This window comes from Prosopis cineraria, unplaced genomic scaffold, assembly GCF_029017545.1.
Source record: "Prosopis cineraria cultivar Desert tree isolate PC_DT_omini unplaced genomic scaffold, ASM2901754v1 PC4, whole genome shotgun sequence".
Lineage (NCBI taxonomy): Eukaryota > Viridiplantae > Streptophyta > Magnoliopsida > Fabales > Fabaceae > Prosopis > Prosopis cineraria.
In genome coordinates, this window is record NW_026555335.1 from 40,230,281 (window position 1) to 40,256,220 (window position 25,940).

Consider the following 25,940-nt stretch of genomic DNA (forward strand, 5'->3'; position numbering starts at 1 on the left):
AGTGACTGACGAGAAAAACGAAACACAGAGGAAGACAGAATATTGATAAGGTTCAACGTTAGCCTATGCAAAAATAGACGCGTTTCTACCTTCTTCTCTCACTTCCATCGCATGTCCTGATTAGTTTTTTCAAATAATCATATATTTATTTTTTTAATATTCTGATTATTTTTATTTAAACAAACACTTAAAAATTTGGTAAAAGTGATTATTTAAAAAAAATTAAACAAACAAGCCCTAAATATGTCTTAAAATGAATTTTTTTTAATTTTTTTTATTAAAAAAAGAGAGAAAGAAATACACAATATACAATGAAAAATAAAATAAAATTTACAATAACTGTAAAATTATAAAACAGTAATAAATTACTCTCGTGTAGTATATATTAAGATTAAAGAATTCTTTTAAAAAACCTTGCGGGGTTAGATCAGTTGGTTGGAATTGTTCTAGTTTAATCATAAATCTCGAGTTCAAATTATAAGTATATATCACTCTAGAGGCCAAGGGTGCCAACTTTAATAATTTTATATCATGTCTTGATTTAAATTAGTTTGAAATTGTTGATATATTTGAGAGATGATTTGTTCTAAAATACCTAGTACCCATGCAAAAAAAAAAATTCTTTTAAAAAGTTTTTATAAAATAATAATTATTAAATTTAATTTTATTTGGGTGAAACACTCATGTCTAAATCGGTACAGGAAGGCATGCCTAAGTAGACAAGAATGGGGAGTAGCGTTGAATTTGGGAATACGGGGGGTTTTCAGGAGTGGTTGTACAACGAGGCCGAGACAGAAAAGCCACCAAAATTCTGTGTTGGGTGGGGCCATCACTTAAATGCCAAGAATTGAAATGACACTGTGAGGGCTGAGGAATAAATATGATTGAAGCACGCAGGTGGGTTAAAAGGTGACATTTCCAGAACATGCCGGAATGATCATCTCTAGCCCCAAAAGTTGGCTCCCCAATCTTCTCCCGCTTTTGATGATTCATTCTTTTCTCAACAGTCAACACAATCCTCCTTTTCATAAAACTATCCCAACCTTCCATCAATGCCAACTATTTCTCCATTTCCTTCCTCTGCAATCAGCCCTTCCCTATCATTCCTACCATTCTTAATTCATTCATCAAGCATAGAAAACCTTTTTTATAAGCGATTTATAAGTGCCTTTGTAAGCATGCACGGGCTTGGTGAGTTACATAAACCACCTCATTTAAACTTTTATTTGTATAAAAAAAAATCCAACAATAAAGAAGAAAAAGGGAGGGGGAAAAAAAACACACATCTGCGTTCTTTTAGACAAGTGTCGTTTCAAAGGTTTTGGGCTGCAAAGGTCGGCCCTATAACACCGCAACAACACTGCAATAAGCTGTCTCTTCATTTTTCTTTTGTCTAAATAGAATATGCATTAAAAAAAAAAAAGTCTATTCTTGCCAGCAACAAGTCCCTGGTTGCAATCTCCCACGTTAAGCAGGAGGCTTCCACTTTTGAGTTTTTGAGTGTTATTTACTAGTAATCTAGTATTATATAAAACCGAAAGATGTAATTGAATAAAACAAATATTATAATCAAAATTATCCTAAAAGTTGATCATATCATAATAAGATAACACTCCGTGTCTTCCTCTTTTTTTTTAGGTTTTTGTTTTTAAAATAATAATAAAACAAACGCACGCACAACGCTTTAATATATTACTAATCAATAGTTAATCATAGAATAAATATAAAATAAATCACATTTCAACCAATTGCAGAATGAGAACTTTTAATTTTTATCATATTTGTTTTGCTTAACATTGGTTATGCTTTTGTAATTATTATTTAATAATATTTATTTTATAATTTTGAAAGTAGAGATCCAAAGATTAATTTCGTTTTTAAATTAGTTTTTATTCTTTCCATTCTATGACAAAAAAGCAAGCTCTATGATTCCAGTAGTTGCAGAACTATGCCACAGACCCCATGCTTCGCACGAGTAGCAGGAGCATTTTTAAACAAGTTACGCTTGGTCAACAATTTTTATTTGATTACCTTGCATGTCACGATTAAGATCTTCTCAACTGGTCACTTGAACTTCTTTTTTTTTAAATAGAAAAGTGATAATATATTACTAAGAGTTACAGATGCGAGCAAAACAAAGCCAGGAATCCTTCATCAATTACCACCATCGGATAAATGGTGGTTTTTGATCAAAGATCTAAGAGATCATTTTCTGATACATGACACTTCCGAGCTAAGGCATTAGCTGTATACCCCGCCCTGAGCCTCATTATTAGCAGAGATAGCGACAGTGAATCTAGATATTAAAGAATCTCGTGCACAAATCCAGCATATATGTACGGAGTACTGTACAATATCATGTATACAGTGGATTAAATGGCATCCCATTACCGAGGTTCCCCACTATGTATCAGCTTATCTAATACCAGATTAAGGTCCACAGATTGCTCATTCTCGGTCAGTTTTCCAACTGCTGCTTTCACAGCATTCCTCCGGAATCCCATTGCTACAGCATTTTCAACAATTTCTTCAATTGATACACTGCTCTCAGTTCCACCAGAACTAGATGCCTCATTCACATCCAAGGCCACTGGTAATGCACGAGGCAGAACTCTTGGTGCTGGCGAGAACGGGGGCAGAACTTGTGAACTTCCCGTGGTTGAACCCCCGTAATGGGGAGAAGATCTTGCACCATAATCACTCACATTCATATTTCCAGGTTGTTTTGAATGTCCCCGAGTTGCCATTGAACTTCCTAACGACTGATTATTTATTCTCTGGGTAGAATCCACGTTAAATTGTTGATGGAGTGAGGTCTTACCAGTAGCAGATGATAATTCAGGGGTGGGAAGGCGAGGATATTCAGATGGCATGTAAGGTCTCTCTGGGGCTTGGCGATTCACTTGATTGACACAAGTGTGGAGGGTACTGTAGGTTGTTTGTGGATGAGGCAACTGAGATGATTCCAAACATGATGAGTGCATGTGAGGCCGATATAGTGTCACTGATGATTGAGCTGGGATCACAGGGTGTTGCTGAGTAGCAGAATCAAGAGTTGGCAGCAGTTGTCGGGTGCATGTTTGATATTGTTGAACAAAATTGGATTGGCTATGCCCCAGTTGTTGAGGAATTACTCTTGCTGTATCTGCAGGCATTTGCAACGGATTTTGAGGGAAGCTAGGAGGACCGTAAGAAGGTAGATCAGAGAGTTTCTGCTGGCAAGCTGCAGGACTTGGATGTGGGTGTTGGTTCTGTGAATGGCCATATGACACTTGTTGCTGAACCAATTTATTCTGAATATTCCTGTTCGGTTGTTTTGATTGTAAATCAACTCTAATTTGTTGAACCATTGCTAGCTGAAGCTGAACTTCCGCTATCTTTTGTTTATCTCTCAAGTCTTGAATGCCGTCTTGAACCTGCAATGAAGTAACATCTATTTATTTTGAACTCAAATTTAGAACAGTGCAAGGTCTTAAATTGCTGAAAGAAAAAGCTAAGACTCATTTTGAAATCTCCAGTCATGGTAACTTAGCAAGGAAACTTCGTTTGCAAAGAAATCTTAATCTCCATGTAAAAGTGCCACAATATCCTTTGCCTACAACTCAATCTCACTTTACCAAAAGATCTGCAATTGGAAGAAATAAATGTTTCTACAGAGAAGTGGTGACTCCGGGAATTAGGTGGTGGCAATAACAAGGTGAGAAGTGAGAAATTTTCATGCGAAATCTTTTGGCTGAAGGAATTTGAAAATCTCAAGAAAGTGTTACCATCTTGTGGGAGGACATGACCAAGAAGTTAAGGAAGATTGCTAAAGAAGTTTTGGAAGAATAAAAAAGTTTTGGTCCAAGAGATCAATAGTCTTGGTGGTGGAATGATAGTGTACAAGAAAAAATAAAACATAAGAAGGAGTGTCTTAAAACCATCTATTTGTGCAATAATAATGAAAATTGGAAAAGATTTAGTATGACTAAGAAGGAAACTAAGAAAGTTATAAGTGAAGCTCGTTTTAAAACATATGAAGATTTTTACAATGGTTTTAAGACAAAGGATGGAGAATGAAAAATTTATAAGATTGTGAAGAGTAAAGAATTTTTTTTTTTTTTTAAGATTTAGAACAAGTAAGGTGTATAAAGGATGAAGAGGGAAGAGTTTTAATCATAGATAGTGATATTAAAGACAGATGGGAGACCTACTTTTTCAAATTGTTCAACGATGGAGGAGGTTTGTCTAATAACTTGGAAGATTTAGTAACTTGTGAAGGAAAACAAAATTTGTCATTCTATTGAAGAATACGCAATAGAGAGATAAATAAAGCTCTTCAAAAAAATGAGAAATGGTAGAGCTAATGAATCCTTATTGAAGTGTAGAAATGTTTAGATGAAAAAGGGATGCAATGACTAACTAAGTTATTTAATGAAATCTTATAGTCTAAAAAAATGCTTAACAATTGGAAGAGAAGCACTTTAATTCCTATTTACAAAAATAAAAAGGCTATTTAGAATTGTGCTAAGTACATAAGGATTAAACTTATGAGTCATAAAATGAAATTGTGAGAAAAAATGATTGAACATAGGTTAAGATTAGAGATTGGTATTTTAGATAATCAATTTGGCTTTATGCCAAGTAGGGCAACTACAAAAGTGATTTATCTACTAAGAGGATTATAGAAAAATATTGATGTCAAGGTAAAGATTTACATATAATTTTCATTGATTTGGAAAAAATTTATGACCATATACCGAGAGAAGTACTTTGAAAAGCATTAGAAAAGAATGAAGTCCGAGTTCCCTATATTACAGCTATACAAGATATATATGAGGAAGCAACAACTAGTATAAGAACATCTAATAGTAAAACAAAGGGCTTTCCTATAACGATTGAACTACATTAGAGATCATTTTTGAGCTCTTATTTGTTTGACCTGGTCCTAGATGTTTTGACTAAGCATATTCAAGAAAAAATATCTAAATGCAAGTTTTTTATAAATAATATAGTTCTTATTGCAAAGACAAGAAGAAATTAAATATAAACTTGAGTTATGAAGAAGGACATTGATGTCAAAAAGTTTTCACCTAAATAGGAGTAAAACAAAATATTTATATTATAATTTTGATAAAAGATCAATCAGTAGTAATTTAGAAGTGAAATTGAAAGATTAGATTATACTTCAAGTTTTAATTGGAAAAAAACCAAAGGAGTTATTGGTGATCATAAGATACCTAATAAACTTAAAGAAAAGTTTTATCAAACTGCTAGAAGACTAACTATGTTATATGATAGTAAATGTTAAATTTTAATGGGACAACAAGAGTACAAAGTTAGAGTAGCAAAGATGAGAATGTTGACATGTATGTGTGGACATACACGTAAAGATAAAATCCGAAATGAATATATATGTGAAAAAGTTGGCATAGCATCTATAAAAAAAAAAATAGTAGAAAATCATTAGAGATGTTTTGAACATGTATAAAAAAGATCGCGGGAGGCACTGGTGTGGAGAGTCGATTATCCCCATTAAGAGGGGTAGAGAAAGGCCAAAAAAAAACAATTTTGGAAGTTGTTAACCAAGATCTTTTAGTTAACAACATTTCTAAAAGTTTGGTATATGATAAATCACAATAGCATCATATAATTCATATACCCAACCCCGCCTAATGGAATAAAACTTCTTGTTGTTGTAAATGTTTTTACAAAGAAACAACAAGGTGAATAATTGTAATGAGTTTTTTACATTATTTTGGGAGAAATATTCCTCTACAAGTTATCATCACAGATGGAACAGAGAAGTGCAAAAAGAAAAGAGGAATCAATACTTCAGAATAATCTGACACAAGGGTCTAGTTCTCCAATCAAAAGCATCAAAATATTTTAACCGAGTGGCCAATCTGATATAACAACATGACTAAACTAATTCAAGGCAACTTCACCGGATTACAGTAAGACTGTATGTTAGCATCCATTTTATAATTCAAAATATGTTGAGGTATAGCATTCATACAAAGAGAGCAATTAAAATACAGATGTCAAGGGAAGGAGTAGAAACAAGAAAACAGACAGCAAGGATGTTAGACACAATGTAACACCCAGTTGAGATAGCTGAAACATTTATTTTTCTTTCTTTTTCTGTTTTATTTTTTGCCTTTTTCCCTTGAACAGCACATCAATGCAATTCTTCCAAATTCTAAAGTCCCAAAAAGAATAAGCACTCAAGGTTGTTCAACCCAGAGACACATTTGGGCATCCCCTGGGAATCACAGCTGTTATAGGCTCAGTAATTATTTCATAAGCATAGAACGTGACCATGAATGCATACTTTGTGGCACACAAAAATCACAGCTGAAGATGAAGTCGTGGTTTGATAAGCACCAACCCAAAACTCCTTATCCAGGAACCCCCAATATTATCTCACTATTAAGGTCAACAGAACTTCTACAGTGACATAAACAATGGAAGGGAAAAAATTGTAAACCTCTTCTGTTTGGAGCAACCAAGCAAGGATAACTTATGAAGTAGAAACTTAAACATTGATGCTACATAACACTAATGGCAAAGGGAGGGGAGAACATGGCCATGACCCCCAAGTTCTAATTTTTTTCCTAGTATTACAGTGCCATATATTTTCTACCCCCCCAATATTAATGCAAACGTACTATATGTATGATTTTCAATCCCAACCCTCGTAACTAGCCCCGTCCCTGCATAATGCTCTCACTATGATAGTCACTGAAAGACCACACTCATGGAATTTCTATTCTTTGTAAGCAGTAAAACACTATTTCGAGGTTCTCTGTTCAATGAATCCAATGCACAGTTCAATCCGTTAAATACAGGCCCATCTTCCACAATTACACGCACGGTATTTTGACATTTAAATTTGAAGATTCTCATATTATACAAACGCCAATTATAGGAGGAACAAGCGGCCAGCCAACTCACTGGTTAAAAAAGCAAGAGGAAGAAGAAAAATACTGCATTCTATACGCTCAGTACCTCTGTCATCATATCCTCCACTTCCCTCAGCCTTCTTTCTGTTTTCTTGTAGTAGAACTCTGTTGAATCCTTCAAGTTATCAATCAACCCCTCCAATTGATTACTCCTATTCTCCAGCTGATTTATTTGCGCACTGATAACATGTGCAGCTCGTAGCAGATGACCAACATGCCCTTTCATTTTCCGATCAATCATAGAAACGATAACAGCAGCATAAGAAGCTCGATCTCCCTTCCTACCAGTATCACTGCGTCTTCCTGTAACACCACTGCTGCTCTGTCCGAACGCAAAAATGGAAGTGCATTAAAAAAAAAAAAAGAGGGAAAAGAAGATAAAATAACCAAATTTAGCAATTGAGATAAGAAGGGAGTGAAATCTACATAGATACTTTGGGAGGGAAAGAGGAAGCGAGTGAGAGGGAAGATCGGAGGGGCGGAACTGGCCGGAAGTCAACACCGGAGCGCAAGTGATCCTTAAACGCAACGTATTCATCGCTTTCATACCCGTCGGCGTCATCGGCATCTCCTTTTGCAGCTCCGGGGCTGTCGGTATCAAAGGAGCTGTTAGATTCGGAGCGAGCAAAATCAATCACCTTCTTCTCCATGATGCCCCAATCAACGACGGAGTGGACTGATTAGTGCGCACCAGCAATTTTTGCCTTTTGTTCCAAAACCATCCTTCAAGAAAATTCTTTCGCATATAATTTGAGAGAATTTCAGTTGAACACTCTTAAGGCAAAATATATACATCAAAGGCCCAATATTCTTTATGCTTTTTCTTTTTTTTGCAAACTCAAAGGCCTTTCATATGTGCGTGTACATATATACCAGAATGTTTTGTTGAAATGACACAAATAAATAGTAGGGCTGTGCAAACAAATCTAAAACCTGGGTTTGCCAGGTCCAACCTAACAAAACCCAGTCCCAGAATAAATAGCCAAAAAAAAAAAGACTAATCAAGTCAGATTAAATTATTAGATAACATTGATTGATATTTGAGACCACTTGAATTGGCCTAGTTCAGGTAGTTATTTTTTTAAAAAAAAAAATATGTAAGTTATTAGAAAACATTGCCTTTCCTTCTTTTGTGTTTTCTTCATTTTGCTTGACGTTCTCCCATCCTCCTTCAACTTTGACTTTTGGGCACTGCTCACCTCCAATTGTCTTCAAGCTACATCCATCCAATGACTAATAGTGTTCCACCTCCATTTGAGCTTCAGTCATCGCTCCTCTCCACTCTCACTTTGACATTGGCGCATCGTTACAACCCTTCATTATTGCTACACTCTTTTAGCCATTCCCAAATTTTTTTTCTCTCCCCCGTCGCGTCTCTAGCTCTATTCTCCTTTTCCCAAATCTACAACTCCTCAAACTTTTGTATTTATTTATGGTGGTAGATCTATTTTTTTTTTTCCATTGTGCTCCCTCTAGAGCTTCCCATTATTCTATTTTCTTTTTAAATTATGGTTCTAATCTGATTTGTGGGTCAGAGGGTCTTCTTCTCTTTTTTTAATTTATGGTTCTTGCCAAGCTAATTTAGTTATTTGATTTCAATTGAAAGGGGAGAGAAGGAAGAAGAATGAAGAAGGAAAGAGTGATACTGTTGGTAGGGATGAGATGCGAAGAAAGGGATGAAGGAGTTACTAGCCAAAAATATTGGTGGACTGGTTTAGTAACCTGTAGACCAAGTTCACCCAATCTTGGTCTTGAGTTTTATCAAATTGGACTAGAGCTCAAACTAAAATATCTAACTCAAAAGACTTTCAGATCATACCTTAATTTGATGCTTAACTTGATCTTTGTACAGCCCCAACAAATGCATTTGCATATATTTTGAAATTGTTAAAAGGTCTTTGAACCTTTGAGCTTGCAAAGAATTTTTTTTTTTTGAATTTTTATTATATTTATTTTGTTTTTGAGAGCCTTAACTAAAATTTTTCCCTGTTAGAAAGAAAAATTCTGACTTCTAAGAACAATTCACAGCCCAAAAGACAAGTCATAGAGGCAATAGATAGTAATTTAGAAATAGTTGGGCTTTTTTTTTTGGATACAAGGCAATAGCTGAACATCTACATGCAAGTGGGAGTGAAAATGAGGATATATTTAAAACTTGGCTTTGAAAATATATTTACTACTTAATTCAGATGAAACTTGACATGATTTTAAAAATTAACGTGTTTTTATAATATCACTAATCTTTTATTCTGATGTTACAAAAAAGATCTTCTATTAAGTCAAAACTTGTGCCAAAAAACACTGATCATAAATTGTAAATGATTTGATTCAACCTGTAAATAATGAATAAATACTAGTAAATAACTATAGAATTAATGAGAAATTGAAATTATAAATACATATGATGGGTTGACTTATACATCTTGAGGTTTGATTTATTTATTTATTTTTATAATTCCATGAAACTTGATTTTCTTTTCTTCGACAATGACTAACAACTAATTATATAATTAATAGCAAGTCAACACTAGTTAGTAAGGCATTAGTCAATGGTCAAGAAGATCAAAAGAATTGGCGCACGATTACATTATTAACAAAGGGGTTAAAAGAAAAGTGAAATTTTTAAGAGATTCGCATGATTTCATACATTTAGCAAAAGAGTTTATACAATAGAGTCAATAATAACTCATAAAGTTTTCAATTTGAGGTTATTTGGGATTAAAACAAGTATTCTATAATAGACAACCCTAAAGAACCATCAAACCAAGGAATAGAAACCCGTATCATATTGTCTTCATATTCAAAATTTGTATCTTTTCCGTTTATTTTACACCTAATTGGCTTCTCTGATGCAAACATTCTCATTTCCCCACAACCTCTTGACCCTATTTTCACCAACCTCTGGTGTTCCTCAAATTCCACGGATTGAACAGCACCCCCAGAATTAAGCATGTTCACCAATCCAATTGGGGCAAATTGAACCAATGTTTGAGGCAAAACTTTGACAGGAGAAACAGTGACAAGCTCAAAGTTAAATGGGTCAAGTGAAACTTCAAACTCCTCTGAATACTTCAAAAGCTTCACTTTATCTTCCTTCAACTTATAAACAACAAAAAACACATCGCTTCCTTCAGAATTAGCAGCTATAGACCATTTTCCATTGCTCCATTCAATATCTTTAGGACTTGCCAAGCATGTCACTCTCTGCGAATACTCAGAGGCACTCTGATTTCGCCTTGTTTTCGGACACCACCCTCCCCCTTGGCAGTTAAACAAACCCAGAACTCCCGTACACTGTAATTTAACACCAATCACTATGTCAGTTACAATGTTGAGGTATATATTTTTACTGATATGAAATATGTGACATATATTACTTACCTTGTTGAGATTCCAAATCTTGAGCATGGTTTTGCCATCATGAAGAGGGTCCTTGAACAAGCAGTCTCTGGTGGGGAGGGCATAGTGCTGGCATCGCAAAATGGAGCCGTCAGGCAAGACTAGAGTCTTCAACAACTTGAAGTTGTGCTTGCCCACACAATCGCTCACATAAATGGGCCCACCAGAGATTGCTCGAGAAGCAGCGTGGAACTCAGCACAGGGATGAGTGGACTGAAACATGTCCCAATCAGGCTGCACAAAGTTCCCCATCCACAAGCTGTTGTACGCGCAGTGCACCATGTGACAACCTTGCAGCCAATACGTACCGTTTGGATCCCCCGACGGGTCTGTGCACCAGAAATCATCCCCTGCGACGTCGTTCAATGCAATTGTGAGTCACAATGAAAAGTATCCACAAAAAGAGGAAATCCAGGTTTTGAATGGCTTAATTACCAACGCGGGCGAGTGATATGGCTTCTGTCCCGAGGAGGAAGAAGTCATTACAGTGCTCCATGCTCGCTATTACTCCGTTCCCTTTGAAATGCTTCTTCACTGAAGCTGTAAGAGCTTTGTAATATGCTTTCGCTAGCTCAACCCGTCCCCCATAATCCTCTGATAGCATCTCAAGCAACTGCAAATTAATTGATTAAATTGCATATGTATCTCACAATCAGTTCTTTTGCTAATTTAATTTGTATGAGAAAGAGTCCAAACTCTGATCAGTTCATGGGCCCAATCATTCCAGGAGAAGCAACCAGATTTGAAAATGATCCAAAAATAATTTCTAACTAGTTAAAAGAAAGAAAGAAAGAAAATAACAGCGAAAGCCCTAAACATCAATGCCGATTAGTATCAACGGTGGTGAGCCATTGGACTGGAGTGCTGAATCTGGATACTAATATGATAGGATATGGCAACTGAAGAGGGCCGGCTTCTACGTACTCAACAGGCATTGCTTTCAAAGAGGGACACATGGCAAAAGAAGGGGGCACTCTAGTGATAAACCATGCTCGCTCAGGTCCATTTTATTAGTCACTCTTTAAAAAAATAAGATAGCTTATTTTATAAATTATTAAATTAATAGTAATGTTTTATTTTAAATAAAATATTTAAACTATTCTTGTAAAAAAAAGAAACAAAAAAATTTATATGATTTACTTATTTTTGAGGGTTATGTTTGTAATTTCATTAAATTTTATTCTTTATATTTTTGTTATATTAATATTAATAAAATTAATAAAAATAATTTATAAATAAAGTTGGAGGGAGTATTGTAGTGCTTTCAATTTTCATATATATCTATTTGGACTCGACTTCTCTCCAATCCTCTGCCTCTCTTTTGAGGTAAAGGTTTAATTTGAACCGCCCAAATTTAATTTGGAGGGTTCATATTTAATTTTTTTTATTTTTTATTTATATTTTTAAAGTAAAAAATATATAAAATTATAAATTTTTTAATAAATATATTTATGAATCTAATTTAATATAGATGGTCTAAAATTAATATTAAAATTTTTAATAAATTTACTATTTTATTCAGAATATATTTACACTGTTCAGAATATATCTAAAAAGTTAATTTAAAATTTTATATTAAATTTGAAGCATCTATATTAAATATGGACTGTCAGATTAATCAATATATTTCTTAAATTTTTTTATAATTTATTTATATTTTTTAATTTAAAAATATAAATAAAAAATAAAAATAAAATTATTAAATTTAGATCATTTAAATTAAATTTAAATGATTTAAATTTTTCTCTACCTCAAAAAAAAGATAGAGGAGGCTTCTCTCCATACCTATTCGCTTCTAGTGTTCTCCCTAGGACACCAACATTTAACATAGGCTAAGAGCAAAACTAAAGAGAATGGTATCTCTAAAAAAGTTTAAAATAATATGGAGGCCCAAAGCTATTTCAGTAATAATATTAAAAATGTGAATTATATATTTTTTTATCTAAAAATATAAAATATTTTTAATTAAATTTTATTTTTTAATAAAATAATTACTTATTTTTTAATTAATTTTATTTTTTTATATTTAATCCTGTTAAATAACTCATAATAAATATAAAGTTATTATTAATAGAATACTTAAAAAAAGATAATAATTATATTTTAAAAAATTAAAAATATTTTATATTTTTAAATATTTAATTTTTTTAAAAATATTTTATATTTTTAAATAAAGAGAGCATATGATCATCCGTGATTATTTTTAAATATTTAATTTTTTAAAAAATATTTTATATTTTTAAATAAAGAGAATATATGATCACGCGTGATGTATAAAAAATTGAAATTGGCAATAGGAAGCGGGAAGAATATTCCAGAAGACTTACATGTATAACGTCAACTTTGACGCCGTCAATTCCCGCCGATTCCAAATGACCGTGTAACCCTTCGTACATGCGATGGACGAGCTTTGGTGGGACCAGCCCGACGCCGTTGTTCACGATCTTATCCACCGCCAGATCCTCCATCGTCTTCTTCAATCCTTCCGACAACCTCGGAGCAACCACCTCAACCTCCGGCATCCCCGGCACGTTGGGTCTTATCCCACCCCAGTAGCCACAAAGCGCGTGCCATACGTACACATGCTCTACGCTCTTAAACTCCTCCTTCAGGTCCCTCACAAACGCTCCCATCCCCGTCTCGTAGGGTACCCTACGACTACGATAGTCTCTAAACTTGTAATTCTCCAGGAACTTAATTAGCCTACATGGCATTTGCTCACCCGCCGCCGTCCGATTCATACCTTCTTGGTCCGTTATAGGGTCGTCGTCATCGTGACAGATTGATTGCCAGCCATCGTCGATCAGGACCAGACCTGGAGGGCACCCTCCCTCCACGAGGCCCTTCACTCCTTCCCACACACCTTTCGGGTGTACCTTCAAATAAAACGCATCCCATGTACACCAACCAAACTTGTCTACAATACCCGGTGGGGTTTTCTCTTCTAGCAGCTTGAATGTCCCTAAATGGACCTTGATCACTTTCATGGCTCCTTTGATTAAACGGTAAGGGTCTTCGCCGACATGCATGTAGAGACAGCTTCTGAAGGTCGACCCACGGACACGCGTGGACCCGCTCTCCACGCAGATGTCCACGTTGTCGTTTAACCCTGGTTGGAGTGAAGCTCGGAAAGGACCTTCAATGATCGGTAAGAGCAAGACGTAAGGGCGACCGGTGTCGTTTTTATCTAGGATCATCATTTGGGTCTCGTGCTCCACGTCGTTTCCGTTGGTTCCGACCCAGTGGGTGGTCCACCACACCTTGAATCTGAATAGACTCATGAATGGAATGCCTCTGAGCTTGCCAATAGGAACGACGTGTCGGCTGCGGGGCTCATCGGGGACGTCGAAGCCCACGAAACAACCGACGGTGGCGTTGGTGGTCTTGTCGGAGGAGAAAGAAGGAGAAGGTGTGGCTATTATGTTGGCAGGGACGTGGGTGAGAAATGGGTGGCCATTGGCGAGAAAACTTGATCCTTCCAAGGTTATGGATAAAGGCCGTGTTTCAGTTTCAGCAGAATTACCATCAGTGAGGCTCAATACGTCTAGTGCAGCAATTTTACTTGCTCTTGGGGCCATGACAGAAAACTCAGCCACAGAAAGAGAAAGGGAATTCAAGAGTTTCGATGCTCAGGTAAGCTTATATTATAGTTGGCGAGGAATTGTGGTCTGTCAAGTGAGCGGCTTATATAGGGAAGGGGGAGCAGTTTAGTAGCTCGTTTTTGGCGTGGGTGGAGTCCTTACTGGCACGATGCTCATTGGGACATTCTAGCGACAGCCATAACTAAAATAAATGAGGGCATATGAGTCATATACGGCTTATTTACCACGCATGTAGAATATAAATGACAATATTAACTGACAAAATTGTATCCATTTAATTAGTGATCTCAGATTAAAGCCAGGCTTTATCTCTCTCATCGCTCCACCACTAGTTATAATCCGACATGATTTTCAAATGTCAAGCGGAAAAAAAAATATGATGTGACGTTGTGATTTGTATGGAACTATGAGATTACTTTATTCTTTCATATTTCTGTAGATGCGTGAACAAGATTTTTTTTTTTCTTCAGAAAAAAAACCAGAAAGTAGTAGGTGATTCTCAAGAGACAAGTAAAACTTTTGGCCCAATTTTCAAAACAGAGGGAGGTTTCTGTTCTGAATGTATCGTGGCTTTTCTAGATGTTTCCTCAGCTTTGTCTGGTGCGCAGCCCATGGGGAGGGGGCCAGCTCTTGTTGTTTAACAATTTCATTTTTTTTTATTTTATAGGGCAATGCATGGCCAGCTTTTTCTGACCTCCACCAATTGTCTTTCTTTCTTTTTTTCCGCCAGTAATTGTCTTTCTTTTCATTTTCCTTGTTCCTGACTCAGGGCAATATCTCTTTTATGCCACATTTTTTAAATGAAAAATAGATCCTTAATCAAACGAGAGTACAAGCTACTCATATTTTCCGGCAGTATCTTGACACAGTTAAGGTGAAGGTTGATAAAGATATAATATACAAACTCATTTTGATCTTGGTAGCCAACAAATGAGTGTAGGAGTTAGCCTCCTTAAACATGAAAATTAAATAAATGTTTCGTTCTAGCTTGGATGATAATCTCTCTCAACAAGTTACAAGTAACATCACTTTTAATTATTTATATAATCCATATAAATTTGTATATTACAAAAGTTTTTTTCCCAACATAATTGAGGACCATAAATAATACTGATCATTTTAAAAATAGTAAGAAGGTAGTTACCTATATTCACATCAAAGCTACATATTCAATCAGTATTGTAATCTCTAACAACTCCTCTATAGTTGATAACATTTTCCTTATATCGAGATCTAAATTAATTGGAAGAATGATATTAAAGTTCTAAAATAATGAATTTATGATAATTAGGTTTTCAATTTTTTTAAAAAATTAATTATAAATATTAATTTAAAATTTAGATAGTTATAAATTTAAGAGTTCTTAATGAAAATAATACATTTAAATTTTAAATATAACTCTTAACTTGCAATTCATATTTCATTTTATAATTATTTGAATTAATACTTTTAACTTATTTTTTAGAAAATTTTATCGAGAGCTTAATTATCATAAATTTTAAGTTCTATGACTTTATTGTCATTTTAAAGCAAGGCAGAGCTCTAAACCCCCAAGCATTTAAAATTGTAGTATTTTTTCTTTTAGATTATATGACATTTTTAAGAGATATTTAAGTTTATAAAATATAAGACACTTTAATAAAAATAAAATTTTATTAATAATATTTTTTTAATATTACTCTTCACATGTATTCTCTCTCTTTAATAATTTTTTGGAAGAATTTTAACTGAGGATTAGGAAAGAGAAATGTTTACCAATGGATCCTAAAAAAAATATGAAAATTTGCTGTAGGATTTCTAAATTGAATTGAAATAAAATGGGTAGCTAAAAAGATCAAAATGTCTTTTCACAAAATTAATAAGTACTTAGTTATTACCTAACTTTACTAGTTAATTTCTTACTTGTATTTGTTAATTCTTTAATAGTACTTGTTAAATAGTTAATTAGTTAATTCTGTGACTCAATAATCGTGAGAACATTACTTGTTATTTTGTCAACATTATCAGTTAATTTGTCAATATCACTTATTAACTACTTGACTTATAAATCTTTTACAAGATTTGTTCACTCAATTTGATTTAAAAACATCATTATTAGTTATTAATTTATCAATATTAGTTGTAAATTACGTGACTTCATTGGTCAATAATCATGCTAAAATTAGTTGTTAATTATTTTTACTTGTTAATTTTCTAATATCAATTGTAAATTATAAGACTTGTCAATTCAATCATTTTGTTCTAAATACAAAATTATTAGTTATTAATTTTTTAATTTTACTTATTAATTTATCAATATCAGTTGTCGATCTTTTTTTTTTCCCTTTGTAAAAAAGCATTTCAATCTTTTCAGCCACTCATTTTATTTTAATTCAGTCCATAAATCTTGTGGCAAATTTTCAGACTTTTTTTTAGGTCCATTGGAAAATATTTCTCTTTCCTATTTTTTTTTCATACATAGAGTATTAAATGAAGATTATTTTTAAAAATTTATATTTTTATTTTTAAAAAAATAAAATTGTGAAATGTATTTAATAAATTTTATATGTATTTATAATTTTGTCTAAAAGAATCATATAAATTAAGACAGAGAGAATATTATTTTTTTAAGGCACAACTCTTTTTCCAATTCTTTATGCTCTAGATCTTTGCAATTTTCCAATACACGCACAGATATATATATTAAATGATTAAATTAAGAGAGTGAGTGGCGTATACTCTCACCCCGGAAACATCTAGCGAGATGTGGAAGGCGTGCTTCACAAGAAGAGTATATTTGAATTTGAATGTAAAGTGAAAATGTATCTTATAAAGAGGTTTCACTTCAAGCTTGTTGATTTTGGAACTTATTCTTCGTCACAAGGAGAATGACGGAAATATGAGTGCTGTGCAACAAATTAAACTTTACTTATCAGTCTCGCTAGTAATATATGGCGAGATCCATATAATACGTGAGAGTTGAAAATTCTGAACTCGCTAGTGTTAAAAGCCTTTTGTAGATTGGTTTCATTTTACGTACAATTTCTTATATTTTTAAATGCTATTACTTCAAGTTTAACTTAAGGTAAAAAAATACTCAGCAAAAAGTTAGATTGTCATGTACAGGAGAGTCTTTTTTTCTTTTTACCTGAAAGATATTTTTATGATAACTGAAGCAAAACCCAACACTACAAAGCAATAAAGAACAGTTCAAAACACCGAAGCAAGAATCTAACAACAGAAACACAAATACAGCAAAAGAACAAGGCTTTAACTAAAGAGCCTATAGGAATCCATTGGCTAATGCCTTCTCGCTAACCAGAAGATGAGTTTGATTCAGCAACATCATGATCTAAAATGAGATCAAGAGAAAGTGTTCGTGAGTCCATCTATCCACGGAGCAAAACTTCTTACGAATGGAAACTGCTATATAATCAGTAGAAAACTTACCCTTCTCTTTTAGTAAAAGAGAAAGAGAGACCAACACGTAATGCAACCAAATCCAAGACATCTTGGAGGATATAGTAACTTTGCCATTCACATCTATCAGTAGAAGCATTTTGTAAATACGCATATAAATTAGCATTATCTTTTTCAAAAATAATAACACTAAAATTAAGCTCCACAATCAACGGAAGAGCTTTACGGACAAGCAATAATTCACTCGAGAAAGCTGAACTTCAGAAAACATTCTCCCCGAAAGCTCACAAGAAATTACCAGTACCATCTCTACAAACCAACCCAATACTAGACAAGACATCAACAATACTGAAAGAGCCATCACAATTTATCTTAATAAAACCTGCAAGTGGGGCTCGCCAATGGTGATTTTGAACACTAGTAGTCGTATCACCAATAGGTTCTTCTCTTTGCCAAGCTGTCCAAAAATCCTTCACCCGATTGTGGCTCTAGTGAGGACGTACGACAGAAATAGGATTAGGATCTCTAAATTGAACACAACTTCATTGCTTTCCTTCCAAATGAGCTGTAAAAGCCAAACCAACAAAGACAACTCAATATTGTCAATAGCAAATCTATTAGCTAACACTTCTGAAAACCATGCCTCAAAGGACGGGATACCTAGTCTATCAATTCTAAGAGATAGTTGACAGCCAAACCAACGACGTTTAACCCATGAATAGAAGAAAAACAAATGTTCAAGTGTTTTTGGTTCACCAATACAAATCAGACACAATGGTATAATGGCACAATATCTACAAAACAGTACATCATTAGTGGGAATAGTTTTAGAATAGCTGTGCCAAATAAAATGTTGTATTATAGGACGAGTTTTAACCTTCCAAATCTTAGTCCATAAATTGCAATCAAAACTAAAGGACGTGTTAGGCCTATAAGAAAGCTTTCTACTTGTGCTAAACTCTATCGTGTATCCAGCTCTCACATTAAAGTCAACATTTTTAGCACCAGTCCAAACTAATTTGTCCACAGGGGAGAGATTATCAAGTTTAATGTCTCTAATTGACATGATCACCTCTTTAGGAATATATTGAGGTAATAATGATAAATCCCACAAGCCATTATAAATTAAAGAATCAACAGTAATATTAGAGACATTATCTACCTACATAAGTTGCTGTAAGGTAATATTTTTCATATCTGGAATCCAATTGTCTTTCCAAACATTAATAGAAGCTTCGTTGCCAATCATCCAGGCCCAAACTTTTTTCGGCAACTCTCTTCTAATTAGTAGGCTAGACCAAATTCAAGAGGCTTTGTAACCTTATTCAGGAGTCATAAATAAGGTTTTTTTGGAAGTAAATACTTTTTATTACTCTGCACCAGAGTGCCTCAAGGTTTGGATTAGACACCATGCAATTTTGGCTAACAAAGAATCATTGAGAATCTCAAAATCACGAAAGCCCAAGCCCCCATCCTTCTTTGGTTTCACCAAATTATCTATGAATACTCCTTCCTTTTACACTGCCATCCCACTAAAAATTAGATATAAGTCGATTAAGGTCTTTACAAGTTTTTTTAGCAAACTTGATACAGCTCATTGGGTAGATAGGAATGGTATTGTCCACCGATTTAATCATGAATTCTCTTCCTGCAAAAGATAAAAGGTTTCTTTGCCAACCTTGAACTTTCTTAGCAACTTGTTCTTTGATATAAACCAATGCCTATTGCTTATATTTATCCCAAACATTGGGAATTCCTAAATACTTTCCAGGTTCATGGACGTCAAGGATACTCAAGATTTCACTGATTGCCAATTTGATCTCCCCAGGTGTACTTCTAGGAAAAAAATTAGCCCAGATTTTTGGAGATTGGTCTGTTGTCCTGAGGCTTTGCAGTGTAAGTTCAAATTGTGAAATGTTCTACAATTATTGACATCTGCATTCATGAACAAGAGGGCATCATCTGCAATATGAGATAGAATTGGGCAGGAATTTGAGAATTTAACCCTTTCGGGGCTCCACTATCAATGATTTTATTAATGATGCATGATAAGACTTCAACTAGTTGAATTCATAGGTACAGGAAAAGAGGATCTCCTTGTCTAAAACCTCTACCCAGAGTCAAAGTGGCCACCTTCCTTCTTGATATACGCAGATTCAATTGTACAAAAGAAAAGCAATTCATAATTAAGTTTACCAATGCAGCACAGAATCCCAGCTTCAATAAAGTATCTTGTAAGAAGTCCGATTCTATCTTGTTGTAGGCTTTTCTCATATCCATCTTCAAGGAAAATTCATATTTACCCCTCACCCCGCGCTTGCTAATTCTAAGATAATGGAATATTACATGGGCTATAATTATGTTGTCGTGAATTAGCTTACCTGGAATCAAGGCGCTTTGATTAGTTGAGATGCACCTATCAAGCCACGCTTGAGTCTATTTGCAAGAATCCCATTCTATTTTGTCATAGGCTTTTCTCATATCCACCTTCAAGGCAAATTCATATTTACCCCCTGGTTCCTTCTAAGATAATGGAATATTTCATGGGCTATAATTATGTTGTCATGAATTAGCCAACCTGGAAGATAGGCGCTTTGATTAGCTGAGATACACCTATCAAGCAATGGCTTGAGTCTATTTGCAAGAATCATAGAAATAATCCTGTAGGAAAAGTTGCAAAGCTCAATAGGTCGAAATTGACTTACCATCTCTAACTTTTCAACTTTAGGAATCAAGACTAGTTTGTCTTGTTCAGTTTGCTAATGTCACCACTTCTTCCTCGAAAAGAATTCTCTTGCCATACTAGTAACTACCTCTGCCACCACATCCTAAGAATTCTAATAAAATCTATTACGAAAACCATCCGGTTCTAATGCCTTGGTACCCCCTAGTTGGAAAGTTGCTGTTTTAATTTCACAATATGGGGCAAGTAATAAGTTGTTACACTGTTTTAATTTCACAATCAGTTACAAGAGAGTCAGTGACACAAAATGTACAATAATGGATAACAAGATAAGATTCATTTTCTTGCTAATACATTGGTCGAATTTTCTCATTTTATATCTGTTTTTTTGTAAATTGTATCGTACACAATTAATTTCACCTATCTTTTACATTATATATTTATTTTTAGTATCTTTATTTTGTGAAAAATTTAAACAAAAATGCATTCCTATTTAATTGCATATCATAGCAAAATTTATTTGTTTTACCTTATCAAGTTTGGTCCTTGAGGCTCATTAAAATAAGGCATGCTTTCGGGATCACACTACAGATTTTGGTAACTAAGAGGGCCAAGCCCAGGACCAAACATAATTCTTTGTATATATATATATATTTTTTTTTTTTTTTTTTACCACATGCTTCTGAGTATGTAATCCTGGAATTTTCACCGAAGACACAAAATGGAAGAAAAGCAATCCTAGACTATTTGGGCTGGGTAGAAGAACGATGGGGGTCGTGTTCGCCGTTGGCGCCTATAGGCATCGGCCGCGAAGCCTGTTGTCTCGCGGTCACAGAAACAGAACGTCGTTGTGATGAAACATTGAAGAATTCGGATATAGGAAGCAGCAAATAAATAGCCCAAGTCATGGAGTCAGATCATCCTGAGAATCTTCAAAACGATAATGATTCTGTCTTTGTTTGGGATGAGAATTCTCAGCTTTACTTCCACGCCAGGTTTTCTCTGAATTTCGAACAATATTTGTCTACTATGATTTTTCTTTTTTTGATTCGGTATTATGTTTATTCCTAGTTATCTCGCAAGCACAAGGATGTTTAGGTTTGGTAGAACTCGTTTGAAACGCCGTTTAGGACGCTTTAGTTATTTATGTGGTGATTCACAATTGCAGAACAATTGTTTGATTCGTACTAGTGTTTTATTCTGTTGAGCTATTAATTCAGCTATTTTCAAAATTTCGATAAAATTAAGAGTCTAAACACCAAAAAAAAAAAAATCATTCTGGCTTAACAATCAATGTCTCATTCACTTAATTTCATGCTATTTGTTGACTGTTTTTCTCTTATAAATTTATGGTAACTAACTTTTTTCTGTTGTTTGGGGAATGACTAATTTCCTGCAGTAGTGGCTTTTACCATGACCCTAGTGCTGGCTGGTACTATAGCAGCAAGGATGGTCTTTATTATAAATTTGAGGACGGCAATTACGTACTTCTGAGTTCTAATGAGGTAATTCATGCTTGTTATAAATGTTCTTCAGTTAATGTTTTCTTAAAACAAATCTTAAATTATGATCATTTTAATTTCATGATTTAAGTTATCTTGCATATTGTCCCACCCAGGCTGATGATGGAGGAACATTCCCTTCCAATGATGTTGCACCAAAAGACCCTACTCTACCAGATGGTTCTTGTCAACAAATATATGGTGAGAATGGCGAGTGTTATTCTACCTTTGCTGAAAGTATATCAGAATGTCATCAACAGATGGGAACGGCTGATGAAGTTTCTCATGGTGAGAAATACAACTGTTTTACTTTATTTGGAAATGAAGCTATTTATTAATTCTATCTATGATAGCTTTGGAATATGTTCTGGCAACAGTAGTACTGTACGTTGATGGGATGAAACTGATTCTGCAATAGCCAGGGTCAAATACCCCTGCAAAGTGCCTCCCAGTCATGTCCCTGACATCTGCACTTTGCTCTTTTAATGCACATAGAAAATTTCATTTCTTCTACCCTTGGTGAATCTACATTTTTGGTCCAGACATGCGGCTCTCATTGAAGTGAGTAGCCCAAGTTAATTAAGTAGTTATCTTTTTAACAGATCCCAGGGATTGCATGAGGAGTCCAACTTCTGAGAAACCTCCTCCACCACCATCTGAGTGGTATGCATCTTCTACATCCTTCTTGTTCATTTTTCCCCTTGTATTGTTCTGCACCAAATATTGTCCATTCACTAAGTGCAGGTTAGAGGACACATTAATTGATCTTTACTTGTCTGGCTACAATAACCCTGCTATAAGTGAAGCTGATACAGCAGTAATGCCCTTGGAAACAGATGATGAAGCTAAGTTAGCATCTGATGGTTTGTTCGCATTCTCCAATCTCCATAGTCTTGTTAGAAAAATACAGGAAAAATGTGATATCTAGAAAGCTACTAATGGACCTGTTTCACCTAGGTACACACAATAACAATACTTATGAATTGGAAGAAGGTGAATGGATCCCAGAGGATGAAAATGGTATAGCTAATACTATCATAGATGAAGGTACTCTCTTCTTTCATATACAAGTGCACACACATACACAAACCTCTGAATGCAGCAGAGATGTTTTCTGTCTTTATTTATCACTTGTATATCTGGCAATTAGTTGCCTGTTTGGTGAAGCTTTTGTAAGTGAACAAAAGCACTTTGGCTTTGGAAGTGTAACAATTTTTCATTACAGTTTAGGACTTCACGGCTATGGCTAAATCGTGGTTGAAAATGCATATATTTATTTTCATTTAGTTGGTATGGATCATTACAAATGTTTCAACAGATGAAGAGAAATGGCGTGCTCAGTACGGTCAAGTCATTGATTCAGGAAAAGAGGTGGTTTCAGAGTTTCCAGCTGTGGACGTGTGGGAATGGGAAATGGTTCGAGGATCCCGAAAAGATGGAAAAGATGAGGTGGCAAGGTTGGTTGGAAGATTAGTAAAACGGTCCATTAAGCTTCACCCTTCTATGCCTTCAGGTGGTGGAAAATTAAGATCTGCTCCTATATGTGAAGCTCATCTCGATCTGGTACGAGTCAAAACAGGTCTGCATTTTGATCTTGGATAAATAATTTTATGGATAAATAATTTTATACACTACCATGTTAAACAAGAAATAATTATTAGTATGTTATATACAAGAGGTGATGAGCATTTAATTTGAAATTCTCTTACACTCTTTTCCACGCATATGCTCAAGCTCTGTCTGCAATAACAAAGTTCCAATTCTAATATCCTACTGAAAGCTAAGTATTTATTTAGAATTTGTTGTATGAATTTCTTTATCATGGTTGAGCTGGAATCAACAGTCAAGAATGACAGCTTATGTGGCAAAATTTAAATATTGGGATTTCTTGTAGTCTGAAATATTGGGATTAAACATGGCTGCTTTTCACCAGGACAAGTATACAAACTGCGAAATCCTAATGCAAGTTATTTAGCTTCACTATCAACATATGATTCTGCCAATCCTACAAAAGAATGGGGATTCCCTCCATTATCATCTGATTGGAAAATCACCCATATATCTAAATCCAGTGAAAGTTCTGCATCAGTTTCTGGTGGAGTATGCAATGAAAAAGGTCTGCCTGTGTTGCCGAATCAGTTAGCTGCATCTAAGGTGTGTGTTTTGATTTAAAAACTTGATAAATCCTTGCATTCCATTCGACTATATAGAAAAGTGTGCCAAACTCATAACTTAGTTGATGATATAGATGTCAGTGCCAACTAAAAAGGTCGTGCCAGAAATAGACTTATGAGTTCTAAAGCTTATTTAAGTTGTTTGCATTTTCACTGCTGTGCCAGCAAAGAAGCTGTCAGTACAGAGATAGAGCTGCTGAAAGAAGAATGTTGCATGGTGTATTTAGTGTGGGTCCAGGACAGAAGAATCCAGTTGACAGTGACAATGATACCCCATCATCACCCGTTGGTAATTGTCCACAAGAAGCTGCAGCTGAGGCTCTGGAGATATCATTTGGGTCCGGTAGTTATGCTAGAAAAATTTTGAAAAGCATGGGTTGGAAGGAGGTAAATCCAAAGTTCTCAAAATCTTGCAGCGTTTTGATTATTGACTGCCATTTGGCCCTTTATAAGGTTCACATTGCGTTTCCTTTCGTTTCTTATTTTCTCATTCATTTATACCTTTGATTGTTTCAGGGAGAAAGGCTTGGCAGCTCCACAAAAGGCTTGTTGGAACCTATTCAACCTGTTGGAAACATTGGCAATGCAGGTTTGGGGTGGTCTCACCGTGGGAAAAAACGCTAGCCATACTGTACTATTATTAACTGTTTGTGTTTGGTATTGCTGCCGTTCAAACTTCGGTACTCGGATAGTTTTCTTATAATGACATGGGAATCTGTTAGAGCAATATCTGATGCACGAAGGCTAGATGGATATGGTTGGCAGGAAGAAGAGTGTGCAGAAGTGAAATAAGAAAGGAATGGCACCATCTATACATCCTATTACGGGGTTCTAACATGCACGTCTTCGACATCGTGAATTTCTTGGTCAAGACCAAAATCCGTATCAAGCTGAGGCGGGCTTCATTCAAAATGATCAATATTCTCATCAGAAATATGGAAATCAGAATAGAGTAATTCTGGGTCAGAATGAGCATTGGGTATTCTCTTGGTCCACGGCTAGTTTTACATGTGTCCTGGGCAAGTAATTCAGCAGCGGGACATTGATCAGGTGTCGAGAGGAAAAGGTCAGAGAAATTGGCTGGGGGGAAAATATTTGATGGTTTATTTGGATTAGTACCCGTTCTCTCAGAAAATAAGATCCTATGAAGTAAAGCTCCTGATTTGAGAAGGAAAAAAAAATAGAGGAGAAATAAAGCTTAGAGGGATGGGGATTAGCTTTTCGCATCTCTGGTCATGCTGCGTCGTTTCTCTCTCCCAAATGCCTCGCTGCTATCACCTTGTGCCCCATAGCTTTATATGTAGCTTCAATGGAGGAGGTTGAACTGGAAAACCATGACGGCAAATTGCATTGACAGATGAGGCTGAACCATAAAACTAAAACATCCAAATGTATTGATGGAAGGGTCTTGAAACAGCCATCTACAGTTCTGAGTTTTTTTTAATAATTAAAAGTTTATATGAGTTAAGTTCTACTTACTCGTTAAAGTTAAGAGGTATCTTTATATTCAAAAGGCACATATAGTTTATAGATATATTTATAGATTGTCTATAAAAAAGATCTTTATATAGGTAGTGAGATTTGAATCTTCAACTTTAGTTATGAGTTAAATTCATATCAAATAAATTAATTTTTGTTTAGAGTTTCAAGTCTCATACTTTTTACCACCATTGAGGAGTTTCATGAAATAGGGATTTTTGTTTAGGGCTCCAACTTCAAATTAGAGGAGGTTGAAATCTAAAATTTGCTTTAGGCCTACATTTGCTTGACTTCAAATTGATATGTAATCCAAATAGTAATCTTTGAATGTATTGCAGACGTTAGATTCGTTGATGTTTCTCGCAAGTTTTCCCATGAGAACAGCAAAAACAGAAACAAAGAGGACCACAAACCAAAAAATCGAAGGGAAATAGTATTGTGCATGATAAGTAATAGCACGTGGTGCTCACTGAATCGCATCAGACTAGCAGGTAGTAACACAATTCAATGGTCAGAGGGTCCAATGACGAAGAAAATGTGCTGCCTTCCATTTGAAGAATTTGATGAACATGGTATTAATTTATACTGCTTGTAACCTCAGAGATCCCCTCTTTTGGCAGTATTTCAAGAGATGCCGAAGGTGAAGATTTTGGGAAAGTAATGAATCAAACATCTTAAATTTGAATGATCTAAGGAAAAAGTAGAAGGCTTCAGATATTTCCCATTTTAAATCAAAACTCGAGTAAAAAGCACGATTC

The 25,940-nt window shown here is 34.8% G+C and overlaps 3 protein-coding genes across 6 annotated transcripts; 1 reads left to right on the forward strand and 2 right to left on the reverse strand.

Moving 5' to 3' along the window:
• Positions 1-2,131: 2,131 nt before the first annotated feature.
• Positions 2,132-7,758, reverse strand: LOC129307714 (uncharacterized). Of its 3 annotated transcripts, none has more exons than XM_054948580.1 (3): positions 7,371-7,758; positions 6,991-7,261; positions 2,132-3,416 (listed from the first exon to the last, which is right to left on the reverse strand). In XM_054948580.1, the coding sequence occupies exons 1-3, from the start codon at positions 7,592-7,594 to the stop codon at positions 2,388-2,390; spliced, it is 1,524 nt and encodes a 507-aa protein (XP_054804555.1). In that variant the 5' UTR covers positions 7,595-7,758; the 3' UTR covers positions 2,132-2,387. The 3 variants fall into 3 exon arrangements, with proteins under 3 accessions (XP_054804555.1, XP_054804556.1, XP_054804557.1); XM_054948581.1 differs by having other exon boundaries at positions 6,991-7,266; positions 7,379-7,755; XM_054948582.1 differs by having other exon boundaries at positions 6,991-7,266; positions 7,371-7,511.
• Positions 7,759-9,569: 1,811 nt separating this feature from the next.
• Positions 9,570-13,987, reverse strand: LOC129309506 (galactinol--sucrose galactosyltransferase-like). Its single transcript, XM_054951103.1, has 4 exons — positions 12,671-13,987; positions 10,779-10,956; positions 10,326-10,693; positions 9,570-10,238 (listed from the first exon to the last, which is right to left on the reverse strand). The coding sequence occupies exons 1-4, from the start codon at positions 13,919-13,921 to the stop codon at positions 9,663-9,665; spliced, it is 2,373 nt and encodes a 790-aa protein (XP_054807078.1). The 5' UTR covers positions 13,922-13,987; the 3' UTR covers positions 9,570-9,662.
• Positions 13,988-20,708: 6,721 nt separating this feature from the next.
• LOC129309659 (uncharacterized) lies at positions 20,709-25,842 on the forward strand. Of its 2 annotated transcripts, XR_008592938.1 has the most exons (11): positions 20,709-21,022; positions 21,427-21,532; positions 21,646-21,817; positions 22,132-22,192; positions 22,274-22,392; positions 22,487-22,576; positions 22,848-23,108; positions 23,463-23,683; positions 23,869-24,090; positions 24,220-25,129; positions 25,521-25,842. XR_008592938.1 is itself a non-coding variant. In XM_054951316.1 (10 exons), exons 1-10 carry the CDS (start codon positions 20,934-20,936, stop codon positions 24,325-24,327), a joined length of 1,449 nt encoding a protein of 482 aa, XP_054807291.1. In that variant the 5' UTR covers positions 20,709-20,933; the 3' UTR covers positions 24,328-25,177. The 2 variants fall into 2 exon arrangements, 1 of the variants encoding a protein (XP_054807291.1); XM_054951316.1 differs by lacking the exon at positions 25,521-25,842 and having other exon boundaries at positions 24,220-25,177.
• Positions 25,843-25,940: the final 98 nt, after the last annotated feature.